This window comes from Rhinatrema bivittatum, chromosome 5 (assembly GCF_901001135.1).
Source record: "Rhinatrema bivittatum chromosome 5, aRhiBiv1.1, whole genome shotgun sequence".
Lineage (NCBI taxonomy): Eukaryota > Metazoa > Chordata > Amphibia > Gymnophiona > Rhinatrematidae > Rhinatrema > Rhinatrema bivittatum.
The window spans coordinates 323,483,967-323,511,325 of NC_042619.1; the positions used below are offsets into that span (position 1 = coordinate 323,483,967).

General features: G+C 45.2%; 1 protein-coding gene across 1 annotated transcript in view; it reads right to left on the reverse strand.

Moving 5' to 3' along the window:
* Nucleotides 1–3,726: 3,726 nt before the first annotated feature.
* The window catches only part of LOC115091685, a 49,971-nt gene continuing 26,338 nt past the window's right edge, over nt 3,727–27,359 (reverse strand). The window contains exon 4 of the mRNA XM_029601845.1: nt 3,727–4,392. Within this exon, the coding sequence (XP_029457705.1) occupies nt 4,216–4,392 (177 nt within the window). The 3' untranslated portion in view covers nt 3,727–4,215. The remainder of the gene's footprint in view (nt 4,393–27,359) is intronic.

Here is a 27,359-nt window from a genome sequence, read left to right on the forward strand (position 1 = left end):
GGAAACGAAAACAGACAATATATTTTCATTTCTAGTACTGTTCTTCATATCTCTTTTTTCCAGTGTTAAATCTTTATTTTAAATCTGGTGTATTGTTCTTTTTTGATATATTTTAAAATGACCCTCATTCACATCCAGTGTGTACTGGTCCCAGTGTGGAAGACATGAAAAACCAAACAACTACAAAAAAGGCACCAGAGATATATCAGAACCATTACAAAAGGTTTCTTTTGTATTCTATAACAAGATATAATTGATCGTTTAAAAAAAACCAAACCCATAGATGCTAAATTTGGCGACCTACAATTAAATATGCAAGGACAACAGTTATTCAGATATCCATACAGTATGTACCAGCATGAATGATGGCTACATCTATTAGGATTACATGCATGGGTGACATTTCTATACTATTTATTTCAAAGCAATTATAACAAAATGAGTTGTCTTAATTACTGATTTATTAAACTAATACCTTCAGTTGAAGCTTTATTCACACTAAGCAGCCAAAGTAGTATGTTTCTAAACTGTATTAGTTTTTTCATTCAGCTAACAGTCTTCAGTAATTTCAGCACCCAGCTAATCTATAGGAACAATCAGGTTGTAGTATTTGTAACTTTCTTATTTATTTCTGGATATGGCTATTGTTCCTGTATTTCTTCATTATTAGAAAATGGAGAGCAGGGAGTCATAGTTATTGCGCTGTGGCGGCAGGGGTCCGGAAGATACCCTGGTGCATGGTCTCCCTCCAATGGCTGGGCTAAGTACCTAAACTGAGGGGGGATATAAAATATGAACCAAATCTCCAGGTGGTTGCAAACAAAAACATCATACCAGATCCCAGGCCTGGTTCTGACTATGCTGGTAACCTAAGGAGTAGGAGAAAACGAGTGGGTCTAAAAATATCCCATGGATATGAGATTATTAGCAGGCATGGACAAATCAATCAACAGGCTTGTCTCTGTATCACAGTCCTACACTGTAGAGTATTAAGTGACTGTGACCTGGAGGTAGGATTTAAATGTGCCTATGGAGGCTTCACATCGACAGGATACCAACAGGAAGTTTGATATCTCTTGTAGCTCTTAAGCCACTCCAGGTGTTAACGCTCCAGATAACTTCCTTTCCTAGCAGCTACACCGTTTTTCTCAGGAAATAAACACATTTTAAAGTACTTATCTAATAAATTTCTCTTAATGTATGCAAAGCCAGGCAGCCAGTGTCCCTAGAGTTAGGCAGCCTTCTGCATCTCCAGCCAGAGAAAAACCCCTGGATTTCAGACAGGCAGGCAGCTTCTAGCTTATTCCAGTAGATATTTAGTTGTCCTCTCCCTCTAATAGCTAGTAGCTGTCTTCCTCAAACCTCTTCTGCAAAACTGTCTGGGCTCTTGAATTAGCCAACTAGTAACTGGATATAATTTTGTATAGTTGAAGCTGCTGTTCCCAGACATTCCTGGAAACTTTTGGCATGCTTAGTTTTTGACTCTGGGCTTCACATGCTGTAAGAGAATGGAGAAACATTTTGAGATTGTAGGGGTCATTTCCTGCTTGGTTGAGGGGATGTGATCACCCTTCAATGGTGCAGCTGGCTAATGGTCCTGCAGTGGTGGGGCCACACAGGGAGGCAGCCACATCATTGTAGGAATACCAACTGGCCTTGGAAGTGAACTCTATGCAGCGCACAGAAGCTTACTCCCTTTGCTAGAGCAGTGGTGGTAGCATGGCATGCTGGCACCACTTCACCCAGCGAGCGGGCACCAGTCTTACCTGCCGCTTCTGATGGTGGTGACTATTCCTTCAGTTTGCTTTGACCCATTCAGATACATGCATTTCTTCTTTATGCACAATGGGTCAGATTTTAAAATCTGCGCGCAGGCGCAGATTGGTTCACGCAACCTGGCGCGAACACATCTACGCCCGATTTTATAACGTGTGTGCTGCCGCGCGCATGTTATAAAATCCAGGGTTGGCGCGCGCAAGGGGGCGCACAATTGTGCAACTTGCACGCGCCAAGCCGTGCAGGCTGCCTCCGTTCCCTCCGAGGCCGCTCCCAAATCGGAGCGGCCTCAGAGGGAACTTTTCATCCGCTCTCCCCCACCTTCCCCTCCCTTCCCCTATCTAACCCACCCCCCAGCCCTAACTAAATCCCCTTGCCTACCTTTGTTTCAAAAGTTATGCCTGCTGGCGGGCTGCTGACACACAAACCTCGGCATGGCTGCAGTGCCGGAGGACTTGGCAATGCCCCCTGGACCGCCGCCATGCCCCCGGACCGCCCGTTTCCAAAAGCCCTGGGACATGCACACGTCCCAGGGCTTGCACGCGCCACCGAACCTATGCAAGATAGGCTCGGCGCACAGGGGCAGCTTGGGGCAGCTTTTTGGGGGTTACGCGCGTATCCCTTTGAATACCTACCCCAATATATACTAACTGGAGATTTTACCTGTTTTGGAGGCCAAAAAGTTGGTGTTGAGATCATTGGATTAAGCAGTGGTTCCCAAAACAGGTGGATGTTTGGGGTATATACAATGAATATGCATGAGATATATTTGAATGTTCTTAGTCTCTGATGTATACAAATATAACTCATGCATATTCATTGTGGATATCCTGAAAACCACTGGCTTAATAAAAAAAAGAACAGAGAAAGACAGAATGGAAAATGTCCATGCTCTAAAGCAGGTCCTCCAGACCTGCAAGCAAGTTGGGTTCTCAGGATATCCCTAATGAAAATGCATGAAACAGATATGCATACAACTGAGGCACCGTGCATGCAGATCTCTCTCATACATATATATTAAGGATATCCTGAAAATTGGACTAGTTTGCAGCCTTCGAGGACAGGAATTGCCTTTCCCTGCACTAAAGCAAGGATTCTTGATCCTTGAGGGCTTTCAGAGTAACCAAGCTATGAAATTAATTCAGTTCCTAGAGCAGATGTATGCAGAGATATCTGTTATCTGATAAATATTCATTGTGGACATCCTGAAACCTGCTATTATGTGCAGCCCTCAATTGATGAGTGTTGAGAAGCCCTGCACTAGAGCTATATTTTCTGATGGAACAGACTTCAATAGCTACTGTATATTCCCTATCACAAGAGAGTAAAGCAAGTTTTATCACTGTGCCCACCAAGCAAATATCTATTTTTCCCGTTTTATGTCCTGTCATTCTATCTTTCTCACCCTCTCCATGCTATTACTTCCTTGCTTCTCCATCTCCCAGAATTCAGTCTATCTCCCTTCTTACGACTTCATTTTCCATTTCTATATGTGTTATTTTAAATTTAATTACAAATTAACCTGAACTTTAATTGTATGAACATATTTGATCACCTGGCTTATACATACTTCATAGAGCACATGTGAATTCATGTTATTGTAAATTGTTTCACGTACAAATGCTACCATGCTGTGGAGTCTCCTAGCCCAGGCAGAATGGTGCTTCCCAACTCCTGTTCCTTCACCTTAGAGAATATAAAAGAATTGCCAAAAAGCCCTGCAAGACAACCTGGCAGTCAAAGCGTTATACAACTTATCTACGTACCACTTTGCAAATAATATACAAAATCAGTATTAACTGATGTTTGCACCAAAAGAAGTCCAAGACAAGTCTTACAATTAAGAAAAGAACTGATTTTTCAGAGGAAAATTTCTAAAATAAATCATATTATAAAATAACCATTTATTCATCCTTCATAACAAGTGAAATATATTTGTATATTTGCTTCATTTTAGTTCATGTTTACACATTACAGGTCTTGAGAGAAGATGGGCCTGATATAAAAATGATAGATATATGTTGGTACCGTATAAATACATATATTTATATATATATTTTATAGGCAAGATATTTTAAAGACAAAGCTACCACACACAGATGTGTAGTACTGACTGAAACACCTTAAATATCATAAATAATGCTTCTGATATTTAAGAAAGTGGTCTCATTAGCACAGGTTATTTTGATTGGTTGAATATGTGGCTACAATACTATTAGATAAAAGCATATAATGCAGTTATATGTTTTCTTGTTCTGCAAAAGAAAATTTTTATTTTTTTGCTTTGTTTTCAATTTTTCTGTTTAAGGAAATAAATGGAAACAGTAGTTTTCTTGTACACTAAAACATAGCAATCATTGTAGAAAACACATTGAAATGTGTCTTTTGAGAAACATGATGAGGGCGAACCTTTCTGCTTTCCTTTCTGGCATGTATTTTTCATATATTGTTTCCATTTTGACTTAATTTTCTCAAAAATGTCATATCTTCATACTCTTGATAGAGTATGTTGTTCATAGTTCTGATGGAAGTGTCTTGCTCCAGTAATATCTGTGGATTGTGAATTCTATCTTCATTCATGGCACTATTTTTGCACTTTTTACACCAGTGATGAATCTGCAGAAGTATTTCAGAACAGAACAATTTGTTAGAGGGACAGAACTCACTCATAGTCATCACAAGCCATAAAACAGAAAACTAGGGATGTGAATCGTGTGCCCGATCGTCTTAACGATCGAAATCGTCTGGCAGGAGAAGAAAATCGTTTTGGCACGATTTTTTAATTCAAAAATCGGTTTTTCCGATTAGTGCGCACTAACGGGAGTTAGTGCACGCTAACCATTGTTAGTGCGCACTAACAGAAAATGATACAATTTGACACTTTTCAGGTCAATTTAGGAATGAATATGTATTCCTATTGGCTGCCCTCTTATTTATTCATGTTACCAAGGTTCCCACTGACAATATATGGGGGATGGGAAATGGAAATAGTTGGTAGCTTGATAAAAAAAGTAATGTGATCAGTCAATGTGACTAGAACGTGTGCCCTATCCCTGATACCTGGAGTGTTGTGATCTTCCTGCATGCAGTGCCGTATCCCTGATACTGGGAGTGTTGTGATCTTCCTGCACGCAGTGCCCTATCCCTGATACCAGGGGTGTTGTGATCTTCCTGCATGCAGTGCCCTATCCCTAATACCAGGAGTGTTGTGATCTTCCTGCACACAGTGCCCTAACCCTGATACCGGGAGTGTTGTGATCTTCCTGCACGCAGTGTCCTATCCCTGATACCAGGGGTGTTGTGATCTTCCTGCACTCAGTGCCATATCCCTGATACTGGGAGTGTTGTGATCTTCCTGCACACAGTGCCCTAACCCTGATACCGGGAGTGTTGTGATCTTCCTGCACTCAGTGCCATATCCCTGATACCGGGAGTGTTGTGATATTCCTGCACACAGTGCCCTAACCCTGACACCAGGGGTGTTGTGATCTTCCTGCACACAGTGCCCTATCCCTGATACCAGGGGTGTTGTGATCTTCCTGCACTCAGTGCCATATCCCTGATACTGGGAGTGTGTGATCTTCCTGCACGCAGTGCCCTATCCCTGATACCGGGAGTGTTGTGATCTTCCTGCATGCAGTGCCCTAACCCTGACACCAGGGGTGTTGTGATCTTCCTGCACACAGTGCCCTATCCCTGATACCAGGGGTGTTGTGATCTTCCTGCACTCAGTGCCATATCCCTGATACTGGGAGTGTTGTGATCTTCCTGCACGCAGTGCCCTATCCCTGATACCGGGAGTGTTGTGATCTTCCTGCACACATTGCCCTAACCCTGATACCGGGAGTGTTGTGATCTTCCTGCATGCAGTGCCCTATCCCTGATACCAGGGGTGTTGTGGTCTTCCTGCACTCAGTGCCATATCCCTGATACTGGGAGTGTTGTGATCTTCCTGCACGCAGTGCCCTAACCCTGATACCGGGAGTGTTGTGATCTTCCTTCACGCAGTTTCCTATCCCTGATACCAGGAGTGTTGTGATCTTCCTGCAGGCAGTGCCGTATCCCTGCTCAGTGCAGGAAGATCACAACACCCCCGGTATCAGGGATAGGGCACTGCGTGCAGGAAGATCACAACACTCCCAGTATCAGGGTTAGGGCACTGTGTGCAGGAAGATCACAACACCCCTGGTATCAGGGTTAGGGCACTGCATGCAGGAAGATCACAACACTCCCGGTATCAGGGATAGGGCACTGCGTGCAGGAAGATCACAACACTCCCGGTATCAGGGTTAGGGAACTGTGTGCAGGAAGATCACAACACTCCCGGTATCAGGGATAGGCACAAGTTCTAGTCACATTGACTGATCACATTACTTTTTTTGTCAAGCTACCAACCGTTTCAATTTCCCATCCCCCCAACCATCACCTCAGTGGGAACCTTGGTAACATCAATAAATAAGAGGGCAGCCAGTCAATAGGAATACATATTCATTCCTAACTGACCTGAAAAGTGTCAATTTGTATCATTTTCTGTTAGTGCGCACTAACTCCCGGTTAACGATTTTTTTAACGATAAATCGTTAGAATTCCTATTGTATCGTGTTCTTTAACAATTTAAGATGATTTTAAAATTATCGGACGATAATTTTAATCGTTGAAAAATGATTCACATCCCTACAGAAAACTGCAACATCAAAATACAACAGAATCAACATGTTTCTTATCAATGTTTCTGACTGGCTAAAAAAATATTGGGAGTGTTCTAGACAAGCTATTCATATTTTTATATCAACCAGTATTTTTATCTGTGTAATCCCGCAGTGAAGTCTTGATGAAGAGTGTGTGGTCATATTCATTTCTATGTCCGTGCACTCTGAAATTATTTCATAAACACAGCACTAAAAATGTAAGCTCTGCCCAAGTATGACTTTTTTTTAGACCATATTTAAAAAAAAAAAAACAAAAAACAGAGACAGCAACTTCAGACTATCATTATGATGGCAGTGAGGAAGCTTTTTTACTCTGATTATCTTGAGAATTATAATCAGTGGAGCATAGTCTCCTGGTATTGACACAACAGGTTGCAAGAATCAAAGAAAGAGTGAATCACAGGTCCCCCAATTTGTGGTCATACTACAGACTGGTAATTTGTTGACATAAAAACTAACTTATAAACTTCAAAATAACAATACACTGAAATGACCTGGATTTAAACCTGAAAGAACGAAGGAATTGGGGGATGGATATATTAAAATGTTCAATCTAGGATATCAGAAGTTTTGGACTAAGAGAAAGATAGTTTATAAAAAATTAACTTTGCAGTGATTACAAAGACTAAAATGAAACAAATGTAAGACGTAAGGGATTTTACTGTGGTCTAAAGAGTAATTAAAAAGAGATTGCTGTGGAGTGGACAGTAAATGGGAAAATAGATAAAATTATGCTTTTAAAGACCATACAATTTTTATTGACCCAGCCTCCAGGCCTGTCTACCAAGGTCGAGGCCCAGGCATTAGGCTTTGGTTTGGATTGAAGCTGTGGCATCGGGACATCAGCCTTGTATAGCCTGAAGTCACAGTGACCTACTATGACCTCAGCCTATGTGAGACCTGGGCCTAGACCTTGCCAGCATTAGATCCCCACTGGACCAGGAAAGCCCTCTTTTTTTAAGCTATTTTTTAAGATGGCACCAGCTGTCCATTGCTCCTACCATGTGACGGGGCTGGCCAATGGCATCGATAGCCCCTATCACATGGTAAGGGCAAAGGGCCACCAGCGCCATTTTGTTTACTGGCAACCGACGGCCTGAGAGCGGGAGATATCTCCCGGGACACCCGCTGGACCACCAGGTACTTTAGGAAAGTTTTGGGGCAGTCTGGGGGGGGGGGGATTGTAGATAATTAGATTTAAAGGGTGTGGGGGGGGGGGGGGGTTGGCTCGAGACAGCCGAAAAACAAAACCGTCCATGCTGCGAGGTGTCATCTCTTCTCATCTCCTGCAAGTGCTGGCTCCATGCTGTGGGGTCCTCTCATCTCATCTCCTGCAAGTGCTGGCTCCATGCTACGGGGTCCTCTCATCTCATCTCCTGCAAGTGCTGGCTCCATGCTACGGGGTCCTCTCATCTCATCTCCTGCAAGTGCTGGCTCCATGCTACGGGGTCCTCTCATCTCATCTCCTGCAAGTGCTGGCTCCATGCTACGGGGTCCTCTCATCTCATCTCCTGCAAGTGCTGGCTCCATGCTATGGGGTCCTCTCATCTCTTGCAAGTGCTGGCTCCATGCTACGGGGTCCTCTCATCTCATCTCCTGCAAGTGCTGGCTCCATGCTACGGGGTCCTCTCTTCTCATCTCCTGCAAGTGCTGGCTCCATGCTGTGGGGTCCTCTCATCTCATCTCCTGCAAGTGCTGGCTCCATGCTACGGGGTCCTCTCATCTCCTGCAAGTGCTGGCTCCATGCTGCAGGGTCCTCATCTCTTCTCATCTTCTGCAAGTATTGGATGTGGCACCCCTAATACTATAGCATAGCTGTGGACTCACAGCAATATAAATAACGCACATTTGTGTACATGTTAATAGCGCAGAAAGAGCATGTTGAAAGAGTCACTGAAAGAGGACAAGAAAAAGGCCAGGACAGCAAAATGACAGTCAAGGCCCGACAGAGTGCATGTTCAGAGTGTACTTTAAGAGGAAAGGGCCAAACCTGAATTTCATGCTGCGGGGTGCCATCTCTTCTCATCTCCTGCCTCCAAGCTGCTCTGTCTTCTGCTCCTGCGATGCTGATGGCGCTACTGCATACATTAAGAATAGTTTGCTCATTCTCCTGCTGCGTACATGCTGAACCATTTGCTCATTCTCCTGCTGCTTATATGTTTTACTCTTTGCTGTTTATCCTGCTGACTACATGCTGAGCTGTGCTGGTCAGGGCCTTTGGCTATCGTCTTTGCACTTTTTGAACATGCCAGAGTGTAGGGCCTTTAATCACAAATTGCAGGTCTCGTCCTTTCCCTTTCCTCTTAAAGTACACTCTGAACATGCACTCTGTCGGGCCTTGACTGTCATTTTGCTGTCCTGGCCTTTTTCTTGTCCTCTTTCAGTGACTCTTTCAACATGCTCTTTCTGCGCTATTTCACTTACAGATCATATTATAATGGGTCTAGACAAAGGCTACTCCTTTTTATTAGTTCTACTTGACATCTCGGCGGCATTTGACACCGTCAACCACTCCATTCTTCTGGATCGCCTAACAGATATTGGTATCTCCGGATCAGCCCACAGTTGGTTCAAATCCTTCCTCTGCAACAGATCATTCAAAGTTAAAATCAATAATAAAGAATCGCCTTTAACAAAATCCACCCTTGGCGTGCCACAAGGATCATCCCTATCTCCAACCCTTTTCAATATTTACCTCCTCCCCCTATGCCAATTGCTGACCGACCTTAATTTAATTCATTATCTGTACGCTGACGACGTGCAGATTCTATTCCCCATTACAGAATCTATTTCAAAAGTGTTCACCCATTGGAATAACTGCCTTATATCTATCAACAACCTCCTCAATAGACTAAACTTGGTCCTTAATGCCTCGAAGACGGAGCTCCTCCTCATCTCTTCAAATGATGAAAATATTCACCTATCATCCTCACACAACGCACTCATCACCCACAAGCATGTGAGAGATCTAGGGGTACTGCTGGATAATAGACTAAACCTAAAGAAAATGGTCAACACCACATCCAAAGACTGCTTTTATAGACTCCAGGTTCTGAAACGACTCAAACCACTTCTTTTTTCCAAGACTTTAGAGCAGTCCTCCAAGTGCTACTATTTGCCAAGATAGACTACTGCAGTGCCCTTCTCCTCGGCCTCCCCAAATCGACCACCAAACCACTGCAGATGATACAAAATGCGGCAGCGAGATTACTAACCAACACCAGCCGTGGAGATCACATTTCACCCATCCTCAGAAAACTACATTGGTTACCAGTAAATTTTAGATTCCTCTACAAATCAATCACCCTAATACACAAATCTATCCATCATCAACTCCATCTCGACCTTGAAATCCCCTTCAAATTACACTCTTCCAACAGACCAATTAGAGATATTCACAAAGGCACATTGAATTTCCCCCCTACAAAAGCCTCACGCCTTTCCTCTACAAAAGACAGAGCTTTTTCAATAGCAGGACCAGCTATATGGAACAACATTCCTTCAGGCCTCCGATTAGAACCTTGTCTAACTACGTTCAGAAAAAAACTCAACACGTGGCTATTTCACCAAGCATTCGATGACCCTCCAGACAATCACTAATCATATTTTATCTCTCATGGACATAGAGGATAGAGGTCCACTATTCTTTTGAACGAAGGACAATCACAGGTTAAAGCACATTATGCTCTAACCTAAATTCCTTTTGTATTATGTTATAATTCCTCCTGCCTTTCTTTCTTCCAGCTTTAAGCTTCCCAAGTTTTTACTCCTTGTTAAATGTAACTTTGCCTTATTCTCCTCTCTTGTTAATTACTATTTTATTTATTGCTTCAGTTATACCCTTGTTCTATGTAAACCGATCCGATATGGTTATTACTATGAAGGTCGGTATAAAAAAGTGTTAAATAAATAAATAAATAAATGTACACAAATGTGCGTTATTTATATTACTGTGAGTTCACAGCTATGCTATAGTATTAGGGGTGCCACATCCTCTTTTGGGGACCTATTTACTGAAGGATTTTTTCAGGTATTGTTACATGGCAAAAAATGCTTAGTAAATATTAGGGATGTGCATTTGTCCTGTTTTGGCCACCCCAAAAAACGAAGGAAATTTTCCCGAAATTTTGGGAAATTTCATTTTTCGGTGTTAGTGTGCACTAACCCGAAATTCGGGGTGGCCGAAAAAAAAAAGGCCCAAACCATGGGAAACTGAAATTTCCCGGAGCGGGCCAATAACAAATGCCAAAACAAAAGGTTCAGCCAAAGCACATCTCTAGTAAATATCCCCCAATGTAATTGGTTGTAATCATCATTCTGCATTAAGGATAACATGCAGAACCTGTATATGTCATGATGGTGTTTGCATATATTTCTGCTCAAGTAAAACAGAATGTGCAGTGAATTAAAATGTACATTGTTCTGTGCTATGACCTATCTTGTCTTTGCAGAATGTAATAAAGAAAGCAAATGGCATTATTTCAAGCAGTGCACTACATGTGTTACTTAATAAAGTGCTCACTGTTTGAACATCTTAACTTTTTGGTGGTGATGTTTCATTGTGTAGTTTTACTCTGTATGGTAGGTATGGGTAAACGTTGGATTTTAATATTACCTTGCATACTCCAATGTTGCGATCCTGCCCGCGAGGAGCACGGGCAGGCTCTTACCTCCGGCCAGTCGGGTCGCTGATGCTATTGCCATCGCGCCTGCCTCTCCGGGTCCCCCTCCATCCGCCTTCTGTTCCCTGCAGCAGGGCCGACCCGCTGCGAGCTCTCCCTCACGGTCGGGTCCCCCGCTGTTGCTTCGGGCTCTCCCTGGCGTGCTCTGCCGCTCCCGGCGTCCTCGGCCGGCAGGGAGGCCGTCCCTGCCGGTGCCTGCAGCCATTCCAACTCCTGCAGCCTGCTATCGCTGCTTCCCTCCGGCCCCATGGCAGGGCTGCGCCGGCTGCCTTCCTGCTTCGGGCCCTGCAGCCCTCGGCTCACCCTGGGTCTCTCCGTGGCATGGAGCCATCCCTGCAGCCAGCCACCTCACTCCTGCTCCAGTCTTCGCGACTGGGAGCCACTAAGCAGCCTGCCACCTCTCCAGCTTCAGGGCAGGGCTGCTCCACTGCTTGCCTGGCTTCTTAGATCCTCCACGTGGCCGGAAGGATGCCACCAGCTTCCAGCTTGCCTCTCCAGCTTCCTAGGGCGCGGGCGCGCGCCTCTCTACTCCTCTTCTAGGGCCAGCCAGGTGTGGGCCCCCTGCTGGCTCCTCCCAGGGCGTTGTCATCATCAGCCCTACTAAAGGGCCCAGCTTCCAGTCTAACGTTGCCTTCGCAAGGAGTTGGTCACTCCTGGGAGTCTACGATCCTCGTTCCAGGAGCTGCCTTGTGTTCCAGCCTTCTGCAAGGTCCAGTGTTCCTCGTTCTCTGTTGGAGCTCCTCGTCTCGTCTGATGTCTACCTGCTGTTCCAGTCCTGATGTCTGCTTGATGTTCCAGCCCTGATGTTTGCCTGTCCATGTTCCTGCCCTTGGCCTGTCTTCCAATCCGATTCCGTGTTCCAGTCCAGTTGATGCCTTGCCTTGCCTTCGGCTGCCGGTGTGCAGCAAACCCCGCTTCAGGCTGCCGGTGTGCAGTAATCCCTGCTTCAGGCTGCCGGTGTGCAGCAAACCCTGCTTCAGGCTGCCGGTGGGCAGCAACCTGCTTCTGCCCTGTTCCTGAATCTCCTGAAAGCTAGCACCTCGTTCCTGTTATTCAAGATGTCCTGGTGCCTCGAGGCAAGCCATGTCATGGTCCGTGACCAGCCCCGTGGGCGGGCTGAGTAGGGCGCTTCGTGATGCAAGCCTTGCACCTCGTTCCTGAATCTGTGAGAAAATCTTACCCTATTCCTGAACTCTCTGAAAGCCTGGTGTCCTGCGGCAACCTCTGTCGTGGTCCGTGACCAGCCCCACGGGCGGGCTGTGTAGGGCGCTCCATGTTGCCAGTCTCGTACCTCGCCCTAGAGTCTCCTGTATGCATCATACCTCGTTCCTGACTCCACGTCTACACTTCCAGTACCTTGCTTCTGAGTCTACGTCAGCATGTCCAGTACCTTGTCTCGGAGTCCACGTCTACACTTCCAGTACCTTGCTTCTGAGTCTACGTCAGCACGTCCAGTACCTTGTCTCTGAGTCCTCGTCTGCACTTCCAGTACCTTGCCTCTGAGTCTACGTCAGCACGTCCAGTACCTTGTCTCTGAGTCCTCGTCTGCACTTCCAGAACCTTGCTTCTGAGTCTAAGTCAGCACGTCCAGTACCTTGTCTCTGAGTCCTTGTCTGCACTGCCAGTACCTCGTTTCTGAGTCTCGTCTGCATCCATGTACCAGTCCTCGCTGCCCTGGCCTCCATCTGGCCTGCCGCTTCATGCCGTACCCTGCGGCAGGTCCGAAAGGGCTGGGAACGGTCGGAGGACTGTTCACAAGACCAACATAGCGTTGTTGGGTCTTCCGAAGCGTGCAGGCTCAGAGGAGGGCCTGTCTTCCAGTCTTCACTCCAGCTTGCTTCTGTCTAGCCCATGCTCTGGCATGCCATGCCTCCCGTGGCACCTCTTCAGACTCTCTGGCGTCGAGCTGCGGCCCAAGGGCACACACCTCTCCCAGGAGTGGGATCGCTCTCCGAGCGCTCCGCAACACTCCAATGCATTGACACACAGAAAATGTGCATTTATGGAGTGAGTATGACCCTAATGGCTCTGCCATTACAAGGAAATCTCAGTATATGCTGTTATGAAGATATCCAGAGGTCAATAAGGGGACAGAAAAAAAATGCTGGGTCATGAATACCCTTACTGTGGCACTTCACTATTGGCGCTTGTGTTTTTTACCTTTTTTGTTAAATGACTTCTACTTACATGGCCCTTTTTGTCACAGGCCTGTACCTTACAAAGCTACACATTATTTACTGTGTATGTATAGCCTGTGTAGTAAAATGGTTCAATGTAGTGTTCATGACCCAGCATTTTATTTTCTGTCCACTTACTTCAGGCAGGAGTGCAAGGGTCTGTAACCACATATGTTACATACGTCACATAACTTACACTGTAAATCATCAAAGATGTGTACTTTGTTTATGTTCTTAAGCAGCCTTGTCCTGTATGGTGAAAGGGTTGCAGGTGTGTACATTTTTATAGCCAATGTTGGTAGCAAGTTTAGCATAAACTTGCTACCAACATTGCTACCCAGCCTCTCAACCTTCAAGAAAAGACTCAAGACCTGGCTGTTCATGCAGGCTTTTCCTAACTCCAATATTATTTAACTCCTAACAATCAACACACATCACCATCAATATCACTATTAGCTACCTCTTACAATGTAATTATATGTAATTAGCTGGTTTTCCTTTCCTTTTTCCTTCTCACTCCAAGTTCTATTTTTCCTTGTTACATGTAACTGCTTTTCCGCACTATTGTTCAAGTTTAAGTTTATTTTGCACTCCTGTTTCATGTGAACCAGCATGATGGGACTTTTGTCTTGAATGTTGGTATATAAAAAACTTAAATAAATAAATAAATAAAATAAATAAATAAATGGCATGCACAGATTAAAGTAAGTACTATTACCACTCAATTTAGTATTTCCATGTCTTTTAAGATTTTATGGTTTTCCACACAGGGAACAGTAGCTTGCAGTGGCTTCATTGTTTGCAAGTGTGCATGCATGCAGCTATGTGTCATGTTAATATGTTTTTGCACTTAGCAGCATGCATACATCCTTTTGATGAAGGCACGTACAAACACGCTTCCCTGGGGGAAAACCAAAGATTGGTATGAAGACATGCAAATGCTGTATGTACTGGCAGTAGGACATTCTAAGTGTGTGTATGGACTATATAAACACATTCCTAGCAGCATCGCCTGTGACTTTGTGCAAACCTGTGTTCTTACCAATTGTGATATGTTATCATTTCATATAAGTGAACATCCTCACTGATGTTATGATTCGTATACACTCTGATGCTGCTTTGAAAGAATGGATCCTGAGTGAGCTACTACCATATGCTGGAAAATGTTCATGGGTAATCAACAGAGGCCCTTGAAGGTTGTTAAAGGTGTTTGGTACCAGCATTTCTACCTAGTATGGGTGATACCCTGCTACAGTTCTAGTTTTGGTATATGTATGCAATGTGAAAGGATAGGCAAAATTTGCATGTCATATTATGGCCCGCACGGCAGGAGAGTAGAGGCATGCCAGGCTGTGTGGGGAACACTTGCAGCACACCTCCTTGTCCTGTGCTCCCCACCTCTGCAGATGGTGTAGCACACAGCAATCAGGGAATCCTTAACACTACTTCACATACAGCAGCAGCTGAGGCTGTGTTCCATGATTGACCAACTACACAGTGTACAAAAAGAATATATTTGCATATTGAACACATGATGCTCCTAAAGTGTGCAATAAACATTGGCCCATAGGTATAACGTGCAACATGTATGTTGCCACAGTAAAGGTACTGTCTTTAAAATGGGCCAACAGACATCACATATTCATTTCCTTTTTTTACACAGCACAGATGGACTGTTCAAAAAGGTTGCCTCTTGTGCCTACCTGTATGACAACTATGTATGATATTAAATAGTCACATCAAGCAAAAAATGTGCAGGAAAAATTCAGTGTGCACACGAAGTATAATGAAAACTATATTCATTCAAATCGGCAACTCCACAGTGTTTGTAATATCCCGCTTTGCATTTAAAATTGCTATTACAAACACTGTGGAGTTGCCGATTTGAATGAATATACCTTTTCATTATACTACGTGTGGACATTGAATTTTTCCTGCACATTTTTTGCTTGATGTGACTACTTGTGTGCAGCAGTGCTCCTTTTTGTTGTTTTGATATTAAATAGTTACATATAGTGAGATACACCACATACACAAAGATGGAGCTCAGTAATAGGATGTTCCACATGCCTGTGTGACGAGTGAAGGCTGCCAGGAGGTATCGGAGAAAACTCTTTTTCACTCAACGCACAATAAAGCTCTGGAATTTGTTGCCAGAGGATGTGGTTAGTGCAGTTAGTGTGGCTGGGTTCAAAAAAGGTTTGGATAAGTTCTTGGAGGAGAAGTCAATTAGTGGCTATTAATCAATTTTACATAGGGAATAGCCACTGCTATTAATTGCATCAGTAGCATGGGATCTTCTTAGTGTTTGGGTAATTGCCAGGTTCTTGTGGCCTGGTTTTGGCCTCTTTTGGAAACAGGATGCTGGGCTTGATGGACCCTTGGTCTGACCCAGCATGGCAATTTCTTATGTTCTTATGTTCTTAATAACCAACCTCCCACCCACACACAGAAAGCCATGCACTGCCAAATCTATGTACATGCTGCGTGTTTGGCTGCATTATGGTATGCATTCATATGAATCTTGGATATCATGCAAGCAGAATGTAATAATTTAAGTGCCTGTTCCATGCAGCATATCCTTACATTGAAAGGGCATATTGTTTCCTGTCACAAACATCCTCCATGACTTGACAAGGGTCTGTGGTAGAGGTGTGAATAGTGTTCCCAATCGTCTTAATGATTGAAATCGTCTGGCAGGAGAAGAAAATCGTGTTTGGCACGATTTTTTAGTTAAAAAATCGTTTTTTCCGATTAGTGCGCACTAACAGGAGTTAGTGCGCACTAACAGAAAATGATACAATTTGACACTTTTTAGATCAGTTAAGGTCAGTTTAGGAATGAATATGTATTCCTATTGGCTGCCCTCTTATTTATTCATGTTACCAAGGTTCCCACTGACAATATATAGGGGATGGGAAATGGAAACAGTTGGTAGCTTGACAAAAAAAGTAATGTGATCAGTCAATGTGATCTTCCTGCACACAGTGCCCTATCCCTGATACCAGGGGTGTTGTGATCTTCCTGCACTCAGTGCCATATCCCTGATATCAGGGGTGTTGTGATCTTCCTGCACTAAGTGCCATTTCCCTGATAATGGGAGTGTTATGATCTTCCTGCACACAATGCCCTAACCCTGATACCAGGGGTGTTGTGATCTTCCTGCATGCAGTGCCCTATCCCTAATACCAGGAGGGCTGTGATCTTCCTGCACACAGTGCCTTAACCCTGATACCAGGGGTGTTGTGATCTTCCTGCACACAGTGCCATATCCCTGATAATGGGAGTGTTGTGATCTTCCTGCACACAGTGCCCTAACCCTGATACCAGAGGTGTTGTGATCTTCCTGCATGCAGTGCCCTATCCCTAATACCAGGAGTGCTGTGATCTTCCTGCACACAGTGCCTTAACCCTGATACCAGGGGTGTTGTGATCTTCCTGCACACAGTGCCATATCCCTGATAATGGGAGTGTTGTGATCTTCCTGCACACAGTGCCCTAACCCTGATACCAGGGGTGTTGTCATCTTCCTGCACGCAGTGCCCTAACCCTGATAGCAGGGGTATTGTGATCTTCCTGCACGCAGTGCCCTAACCCTGATAGCAGGGGTGTTGTGATCTTCCTGCACACAGTGCCCTATCCCTGATACCAGGGGTGTTGTGATCTTCCTGCACTCAGTGCCATATCCCTGATATCAGGGGTGTTGTGATCTTCCTGCACTAAGTGCCATTTCCCTGATAATGGGAGTGTTATGATCTTCCTGCACACAATGCCCTAACCCTGATACCAGGGGTGTTGTGATCTTCCTGCACACAGTGCCCTATCCCTGATACCAGGGGTGTTGTGATCTTCCTGCACGCAGTGCCCTATTCCCTGATACCAGGGATGTTGTGATCTTCCTGCACTCAGTGCCCTAACCCTGATAGCAGGGGTATTGTGATCTTCCTGCACGCAGTGCCCTAACCCTGATAGCAGGGGTGTTGTGATCTTCCTGCACTCAGTGCCCTATCCCTGATACTGGGAGTGCCCTATCCTGATACTGGGAGTGTTGTGATCTTCCTGCACGCAGTGCCCTATTCCCTGATACCAGGGGTGTTGTGATCTTCCGGCACACAGTGCCCTAACCCTGATACCGGGAGTGTTGTGATCTTCCTGCATGCAGTGCCCTATCCCTGATACCAGGGGTTTTGTGATCTTCCTGCATGCAGTGCTGTATCCCTGATACCAGGAGTGTTGTGATCTTCCTGCACATAGTGCCCTATCCCTGATACTGGGAGTGTTGTGATCTTCCGGCACACAGTGCCCTAACCCTGATACCGGGAGTGTTGTGATCTTCCTGCACGCAGTGCCCTATTCCCTGATAGCAGGGGTGTTGTGATCTTCCTGCACTCAGTGCCATATCCTGATACCGGGAGTGTTGTGATCTTCCGGCACACAGTGCCCTAACCCTGATACCAGGAGTGTTGTGATCTTCCTGCACGCAGTGCCCTATCCCTGATAGCAGGGGTGTTGTGATCTTCCTGCACTCAGTGCCATATCCTGATACCGGCAGTGTTGTGATCTTCCAGCACACAGTGCCCTAACCCTGATACCGGGAGTGTTGTGATCTTCCAGCACACAGTGCCCTATCTCTGATAGCAGGGGTGTTGTGATCTTCTTGCACACATCCCGGTATCAGGGATAGGGACTTTGTGCAGGAAGATCACAACACTCCTGTATCAGGGATAGGGCACTGTGTGCAGGAAGATCACAACACTCCCGGTATCAGGGTTAGGGCACTGTGTGAAGGAAGATCACAACACTCCAGGTATCAGGGATAGGGCATTGAGTGCAGGAAGATCACAACACCCCTGGTATCAGGGATAGGGCACTGTGTGCAGGAAGATCACAACACTCCAGGTATCAGGGTAGGGCACTCCATCCAGGTATCAGGGATAGGGCACTGCCTGCAGGAAGATCACAATACCCCTGGTATCAGGGATAGGGCACTGCCTGCAGGAAGATCACAACACTCCCGGTATCAGGGATAGGGCACTGCATGCAGGAAGATCACAACACCCCTGGTATCAGGGATAGGGCACTGTGTGCAGGAAGATCACAACACTCCAGGTATCAGGGTAGGGCACTGCATCCAGGTATCAGGGATAGGGCACTGCCTGCAGGAAGATCACAATACCCCTGTTATCAGGGATAGGGCACTGCCTGCAGGAAGATCACAACACTCCCGGTATCAGGGATATGGCACTGCATGCAGGAAGATCACAACACTCCCGGTATCAGGAATAGGGCACAAGTTCTAGTCACATTGACTGATCACATTACTTTTTTTGTCAAGCTACCAACAGTTTCCATTTCCCATCCCCCCAACCATCACCTCAGTGGGAACCTTGGTAACATCAATAGATAAGAGGGCAGCCAGCCAATAGGAATACATATTCATTCCTAACTGACCTTTACTGACCTGGAAAGTGTCAATTTGTATCATTTTCTGTTAGTGCGCACTAACTCCCGTTACTGCGCACTAACATGATTTAACGATTTTTAACGATAAATCGTTAGAATTTCTATTGAATTCTGTTTTTTAACGATTTAAGACGATATTATAAGTATCTGACGATAATTTTAATCGTTGAAAAACGATTCACATCCCTAGTCTGTGGTGTGTGTCACTGTGGGTAGGCAGGACAGCTGCTAAGCATGGTCTTGTACCCTGCTTCAATGAGTTTCGGGAAGCAGATTGCACTGTGAGTCGCTGGAAGGTGAGAGAAACCTCAAAAAGTTCAGTTAACCTTTCCAATGAAACTGCATACTACATGTGTCATCATGCGCACCTTAACACCTCTGACTGTCAGCAAACTGTACATATATACTGTGACATTAATGGTTGTTAATGATGCTTTACAGTTGTAACACCATTTGTACGCCTGTACACATGAATGACTGTTACATGCACACCCTCTGCAGAACATAACCACTCCATTACAGTTCTGGAAAATGTGATACTTCGCAATTGTGCTACACTTAGTGGAAGGTCATTTATTTTGCTGTTGAGCTGCTATGGACCAAGCTGCGAATAATAGTCTGCAGTCACACAGCTAGAAAGCTAACCACACAAAGAGTGTCTGCTGAGTACCACAGTCATTTATGTTACCATTAGGAACTAGCTACTGAGGTCCCTGCACGTACAAAATAGCAAGCCTATGTTCCAGCCAAACTTCTCAGTATACAAAAAGGAGATGGTTGTCAGGTTCCGGTTACAGGTCAGGAGTTGCTGTCTGTCACTCATTCCTCCACAAACAATATGTATACCTCCCCAGCTGATAAACTTCTGTGACTGACATCTATCCCCCCTACTTACTGGAAGATTGTGACCTGGGACCATGAATGGATTACATGGCGATAAAAGAGTGCTTGTGAAGATGAGTACAAGTAAAGGAAATAGTAAAGCATAGGTAGCACATCACATGTTTGCAAACAGGAGCCCTATATAGAGGCCAATACAGTAAACGTCGCGGGCGAGCGGGCGAGCACCCGCTCTCCCGGTGCGCGCACAGGCCACTCTCCTCTGCGTGCAATTCAGTAAAAACAAATATTCAAATTAGTAAACCACATACAATGAGCACAACATTGCAAAATGTGCAGCTTGGCTGCACATTTTACTTACTGAATCGCGCAAGAATAACTAATAGGGCCATCAACATGCATTTGCATGTTGCGGGCGCTATTAGTTTCGGGGGGGGGGGGGGGGGGTTGGACGCACGTTTTCAACACACTAGCTTTACCCCTTATTCAATAAAAGTCCCTATGTTGCGCCATTTAAGATGGCGCCGGCCATCCATTGCTCCTACCATGTGACAGGGGCTGGCCAATGGCACCGATAGCCCCTGTCATGTGGTAAGGGCAAAGGGCCATCGGCGCCATTTTGATTATTGGCACCTGATGGCCTGAGAGCGGGAGATCGCTCCCGGGATACCCGCTGGATCACCAGGTACTTTAGGAAAGTTTTGGGGGGTCGGGAGGGTGGGGGATTGTAAATAGTTAGATCTAAAGGGTCGGGGTGGGTTTGGGGGTTTTTTTCCTGTGTGCCCTTTCTCCCCCCCCCCGCCCCCAAATGATAAGAAAACCATACTAAAATTTCATGTGGGTTTCCTATCATTTTTGGGGACCCCCCCCCCCACCCCGATACTTGATGGATTAGAAAATATCATATGGATTAGAAAATATTCACCAAAAAAACGATGCACATCCCTAGTGACAGCAAGACCCTCAATTTTTGACATCCATTGTGATACTTTTCCACGCTTGATGTACCTCAAAGCATGTAGATCAGCATGCATTGAGGAATGTTTATGCTACATTTGAATGAGCTGTGCACATAGGAAAAAGTTCCCTGCATAGCACTCCCTTTCACCCAGGCAGCCCCACTGCCAACCATTGTCTCACAGTCCCTATGTTGTTTCTCTTCAACTTGCTGAATGGAGTAAGCTCACACATGTACACATGGGCACACGGAGAAAGAGACACCTCACACCCAGACAGAGTGGAATGGACACTGAGAGAAACACAGTTACCCCATATCAAGACAGATTCAGAGAGACAAAGACATTCCATAGAGAGTCAGAAACCCAACATCCAGACAGGCACAGAGACATTGACATACCTCACCCAGACAGAAAAACACAGACACACCACAGACAGATGCAGAGAGGCATAGACAATACACTCAGCCAAACACAGGCAGACATGCCACGCCCAGAGCAAGAGAGAGACACAGGCAGACAGACCACGCAGTACACACTTCATACCAGGCAGACCCAGATCATACACCGTAATGGGAAGAGCTGTAAAACTTGTGAAAAATCATAGTGCCAGCCAAAAGTTTGTAGGAGCTGAGAAAACATTCATCCCATCCTGCCCAGCTATTTTTTTTCTTCATTTTTACTGTTTTCACCAATTTTTCAGTTTGCTCGTCTTTTTTATTTTCTCAAGTTTCGATTTTCTTATTTATCTTTTTAACACTTTTTGCCTTTACTCTGCCTTCTTCACCTCCTCATTTTATCTGCCCTCTTTGCCCATTTCTCTCCCCTCCATCACCATCTTTTTCCCTTGGTGGGCAAAAGCTGAGATCTTTCTCCCTGGATAGGGACCTAGCAGCAGTAGGAATTCCCCCACTGGGCTGAGACCTAATGGGCAAATTTTTAATTGGCCACACACGTAAAAAATGGGGGTTATGTGCGTGGCCGGGCCTTGAGCACGCAACACACATTTTCAAAGTGGCCTGGCCACATGCGTAACTCCTGTTACGCACAGAAGTGCCGGGCCCAAGAAAAGGGGCAATCTGGAGGGCAAAAAGGGATGGTCCGGGGGTGGGGAGCGGCGGGGCTGAAGGCAGCCGGTTCAGTGGCCATTTGCTGCTATGCCGGGGAAGCATGCGCCGGCAGTCGGCCGGTGTGTGCAAGATGCTTCTGCTCCTTCGGAACAGTAAGCAACAAAACAAAAGAAGGTATGAGACGGGATTTAGGGGGTGGGGAGGAGAAGGGAAGAGGGAGGGAGTATGGGTAGGGGGGATGGGAAGTTCCAGTCCGCTCCTTAATTGGCACGAACTGGGAGAGGCCCAATCTCGTAGCTGTGCGTACTTTTTAAAAATTTGTCCCCCCTGCGCGATCCGCCCACACATGCGTGCACATCCCACGGATTTTATAAAATTGGCGCATCCATGTGTACGTGCCGGGAATCACGCGCACATGGACGCGCGTGCGCAACTTTTAAAATCTACTCCTAAGGGCGGTAGCGCTTCCTGTGTTGTAGAACGCTGCAGCAGTTGCTCCCATGTCCAGTGCTGCCGTAGAGTAAGTAGCTCGCCACCTGGGGCCCATCACATCAGAAGGAGCTCTTCTCCCCAGCCCATCAAAAGAGATGTATGGCTTAAGTTGTGGCATGCTTTCAGTGATATCACTCTGCCCTGGCAGCTCCCTTCCTCCCTCCTGGGCTTGCAGTGCCTCCACAGCACCAAGACTCAACAGCATAGCCGCATTTTTCTTTTCTGATTAGTCAGTCAATGTGCCCCCCCCCTTTAGGATAGTTCACCCCCCCTCCCAATTTGCTCACCTCTGTGCTACGGTAAACTGTTGAATGAGTATATCTTTTTTTAATTTGCTGTCCTAATACGTGTTTTTTTCCTCTTCACCCTACTCATCAGTCTTTCTAAGAGTACATTTCATAGGTCTGTTTTAACTAACATTCCAGGAACTTGAGCTTCATGAACCAAAGCAAAAATGATTTTTAAGCCTCTGTCTTTCTTAATCCATAGGTGAACATGCAATCATTTGTGTCTTTAATATTATGGTTTGCGTGTTGTAATTGAGATTACACACAATTGATTACATACATTTATTAATATATATAGATAATTATTTGTTTTTCACAAAATATTGATATACCATATTTATATATTTCTCACTCTCTCTCTCTCTCTATATATATACGCATGTAACAAAACCAACAGCACAGAAGATTTTTAATTAAAGTAGTGATGTACTGTATAATAACCACAAACCAAAAACAAACCCACTTCTGTAGTGACTAAAAATACATGAAAAAATAGCCTAAACACGCAATACCTTTTTTTTTTATATTAACTATATTTAAATAGCTTACAGCATTTTAAATTACTTGTATATGCATAGGGGCAGATTTTAAAAGGGCTGCGCGTGTAAATCCGGAAGGATTTACGTGCGCAGGTCCCTCGTGCGCCGGCGCACCTATTTTGCATAGGCCGCCGGCGCACATAAAGCCCTGGGATGCGTGTAAGTCCAAGGGCTTTCGAAAAGGGGCAGGAGGGGGCGTGTCCGGGGGCGTCCCCGAAACGACATGGCGTTTCGGGGGCGTGCCCCGGCATTTTGGGGGTGGGCCCGGGAGCGTGGCACCGGCCCGGGGGCGTGGTCGAGGCCTCCGGACCAGCCCCCGGGACCGGAGGATGAAGCAGGGCTGCCGGCGACGCGCGCAAAGTTAAGGGGGGGTTTAGATAGGGCTGGGGGGGTGGGTTAGGTAGGGGAAGGGAGGGGAAGGTGGGGGGAGGGCGAAGAAAAGTTCCCTCCGAGGCCGCTCCGAAATCGGAGCGGCCTCGGAGGAAACATGCAGCTCGCGCTGGGCTCGGCGCGCGCAGGTTGCACAAATGTGCACCTCCTTGCGCGCGCCGACCCCGGATTTTATAAGATACGTGCAGCTACACGCGTATCTTATAAAATCCAGCGTACTTTTGTTCGCGCCTGGTGCGCGAACAAAAGTACGCGCTCGCGTATTTTTTAAAAATCTGCCCCATAACTTGTATACATAGAAGATAAGGATTCATGAATTTTATGCATAAAAAGAAACATGAATTTATTTTAGGACTTTAAACTATCAGAAAATGTTTTTCTAGATTTAACCCTCTTTTGGCAATAAGGTGGCAACAAGATATTAAACACTTGAGATGGGTGTTTTTTAAGCCATTGCTGATTTAAAACCTTTTAGCCCTGCTGGTACATTTGTAATAGGCTTGCCAGTTGCTTGCTGTTTTTTCAGTTATGAACTGGCTTTTTCCACCCTTTTTCTGTGGAAACAATATAGTCAATATAAGAAAAATGTAAAAGTCTATTTAAGGTATTGCCTGTTTAGATTCATTTTTTCATGTATGTTTAGTCACTATAGTAGTGGGTTTGTTTTTTGTTTATATATATATATATATTGTTAAAAAATGTTGGCTTCAATTAATTAACAAACTGAAGGTACTCAATAAATGCAATACAAATATAGAAATGAGTATATTAAAAGCCTTAAGACTAGTCAATGCAAATTTTTAATATTCAATATCCAAAAACATTTACTGTTATGTTGGCAAATGGCCTTGGAAGGCCTTGCATTCTGTTGTGTTGGGGTGTTTTAGTGTGCCCTTGGGCCTCAGCCCGACCCCAGACAGATCCAGGACCGAACCGAGGGTTGGCAACGTGTCCCAGAATGGTAGAGACACGGTCTTACCCTCTGCCGGGCCTGCAAGCTCCCAGCGCCAACAGCAGGATGATGTTGGTAGGTGAACGGTCCTCTGACCGTTCCGAGCCCTTTCGGACCTGCTGCTTGGATCGGCATGGAGCAGCAGGCCGGCCTGAGGATGAGGGCAGACGGAGGCCTTGACATGAAGACATAACACCAAGGCTGTTGTGAAGACATGACACCAAGGCTGTTGAAGACATGACACCAAGGCTGATGCAACAGCATCAGAGATGAGACGAGGAACTTGGAGAAGTCCAGACGAGACGAGAAGCTGGGAAGGAAGACATTGGCACTGTCTCTCAGGGTGCCCTACTCAGCCCACCTCCACGGGCGGACCCAATAGGCTGGTCGCGGACCACCCTGTCCCACTGCGCGCCCTACACAGCCCGAGGGGGCTGGTCATGGACCACGAGGAGAGCAGAATGAGTGCAGGAGAGGATCCAGCCGATGCGGGGCTTCGACGACGGAGCCGATGTCATCCGGAGCTCCACAAAGGCTGGCAGGACAGGACGGCTCAGGAGCACAGGACACCAGTCCACTGCCAGCATCTCCTAAGACGGAGCAGCGTCACCTGGAGATCCACGGCCGGCAGAACAAAAGGCTCCAGAGCATTGGAACAAGGACACCAAGGAACCAGGAACATCAGGAAGCGGGACATCAGACGATGAGACACCAGGACATCTGGACGGGGACCTCAGGCAAGAAGACATGACGAGACGAGATGACTAGACGAGGAGCTCCACGGAGAAGCAAAGGACCTGTCGGAGCGCTGGCAGGCAGGAGCCTTCAGGGCTGAAGACACTCCAGTGCAAGGCAACAAGGAAATGCAGGAACAGCCCTTTTATAGGGCTGAAGCAGGAAACAGTCACAAAGATGGGGCCCAGGGTATATCCAGCCATAGGCCCTTTAAATGTAGCAGAGAGGCACAGCCGCACACCTAGAGGGAAGCAGGAAGCTGTGCAGGACCGTGGCCAGCGGTCCTGCACCGACGTCTGTGCGTAGCAGCAGGGCTGGGCCTGGAGACAGGCCCCGATGATAGGAAGGAGGACTTCGGCGGTGGCTCCGTGCCGCGTTGATGGCAGGAAGTCCGCGGCTCCGACCACGGTGAGCAGGCAAAACGGGCGGCCTCTGTGCCACAAGAGGAGAACACAGTCCGCGGCTCCGGCCGCGTGGGACGACCCGACTTCGGCGGCTCAGTGCCCATTCGGGCAACAAGCAGCAGCAGCCACGGTAAGGAGCCTGCTCGCGGGCAGCCGCGGGCAGGTTCATAACATTTACATTCTTTTTATTATACAATATCCAAAAAGCATTATATATTTTTATACAAAAGGTGAAAAATATCACACTAGTATTTGACAACAAACACCTACATACATAACCATTCATTCCATCAATCTCTATGTTATCGTTCACTCTTCACTCAAACATTTCATAAAACACTCATAAAATATCTCCTAAACCACTCTCTTAGTCATTTCTAATTACATTCATACAAATTATATTGTACTTGTTTTAAATGAGTATGCCTCTATAGATATTGACAATTTTCAATATAAATCTAAATACTGAGCTCTTAGCTCAATCTTGGCTTAATTGCAGTCTGAATACTATGCCTTATATTCCTTGTTTTATTTGCTTACTTAGCACAATCTGGGCTTGATGTTTTAGCATGCTGTCAGCTGAATCCCAGTCCCAATCTTTTGTCAAGTTCTCAGCTTAGTCCTAATCCATACAAAGGCCTCTGTTTCGCCAATATCGGCTTCATCAGGGGACTCTGTTTTCCACTGATACAAGTTATTTATATTCTCCTCAAAAAATGCTCCAGCTGATAGCTTTCCACCAGAATGGTAAAATTTAAAGTCATTTACCATGGAGCATCATGAAAATATTTAGAGCCATTCATCACAGGGAATACTGACAGGTGATTGTCTATGAACTCTATAAATTATTCCATGATCCATTGACCAAATCTTGAAACACATTCTCTGAAATCTTTAAATTATGTCTATTAGCTCACTCGTATTCTTGTGAGATTTTTAAATTCCCAACTCCATTAAAAATGACATTATATCTTTTGCTTCAGTAGTAAAAGCAATGGTGTCTGTACATCATAAAAAGCACTTCACCATTTTATGGAGATAACTGTTGTTTCATAAACCACATATATATTAAAAAAAAACCAAACGCTTTTATCTTAGAATACTGTAGCCTTGGAGAAAAGATGACTACAATCTCCTATAATATGGAAAGCAAGTGATAAAAATGGAATAGAAGCAAATTAGACGAAAAATAAAAAATAAATTGGGTTATCTCCCTTTCATTAGGTTTAAATATTTACTAATTTTTAGCAAAAAGCTAAACCAGTGTATAAAGATGATATTCCTATCTTTCTGATTTCATATTGTGCAAGGCAGAAAATGGTTTTAAATGTAACTGTTTGCCTTATGGATGAGTTGTCAGATCCTTGAAGACCTATTTATTCAAGTGTAATAAAGCAAGCAAGAGGAAAGCCTACAAGAAGTTTGATCCCTTTCTATGGAGATGTGAGAAGGATGAACATAAGAAACTGTTTCAGAATTTAAAATGGCAGCAGCATATTATCCTGCCAAAAATAAATTGGTTAAAAGGGAAGTTACATTCTTTATCATTATAAAGGTATCATCTCTACCCAACTACTTTTCTTTTAAATAATCCAGTACATTGTAGTAAAAAGATGTAGGAACATGTGCAAAACAATTTGCTGAATATAAATATGAAAAATGAGATTCCTTTCTAAGTACTGTTTTCAGCTCTGGAGGATACAGTTTTATAAGGACTTTGAAAAGCTGGAAGCAATTCAGGAGAGGGCTTAAGGAACTCAAAATGAAGAAACAATGTAATATAATCTAATAGCTGTTAGGATTTAGTTAGTGTGTGGGCCCTGGGCCGAGATGAGAGATGATACCGCTCACAGGGAGGAGCCCTGTGAGCCTCACCGTCAGGAGGAG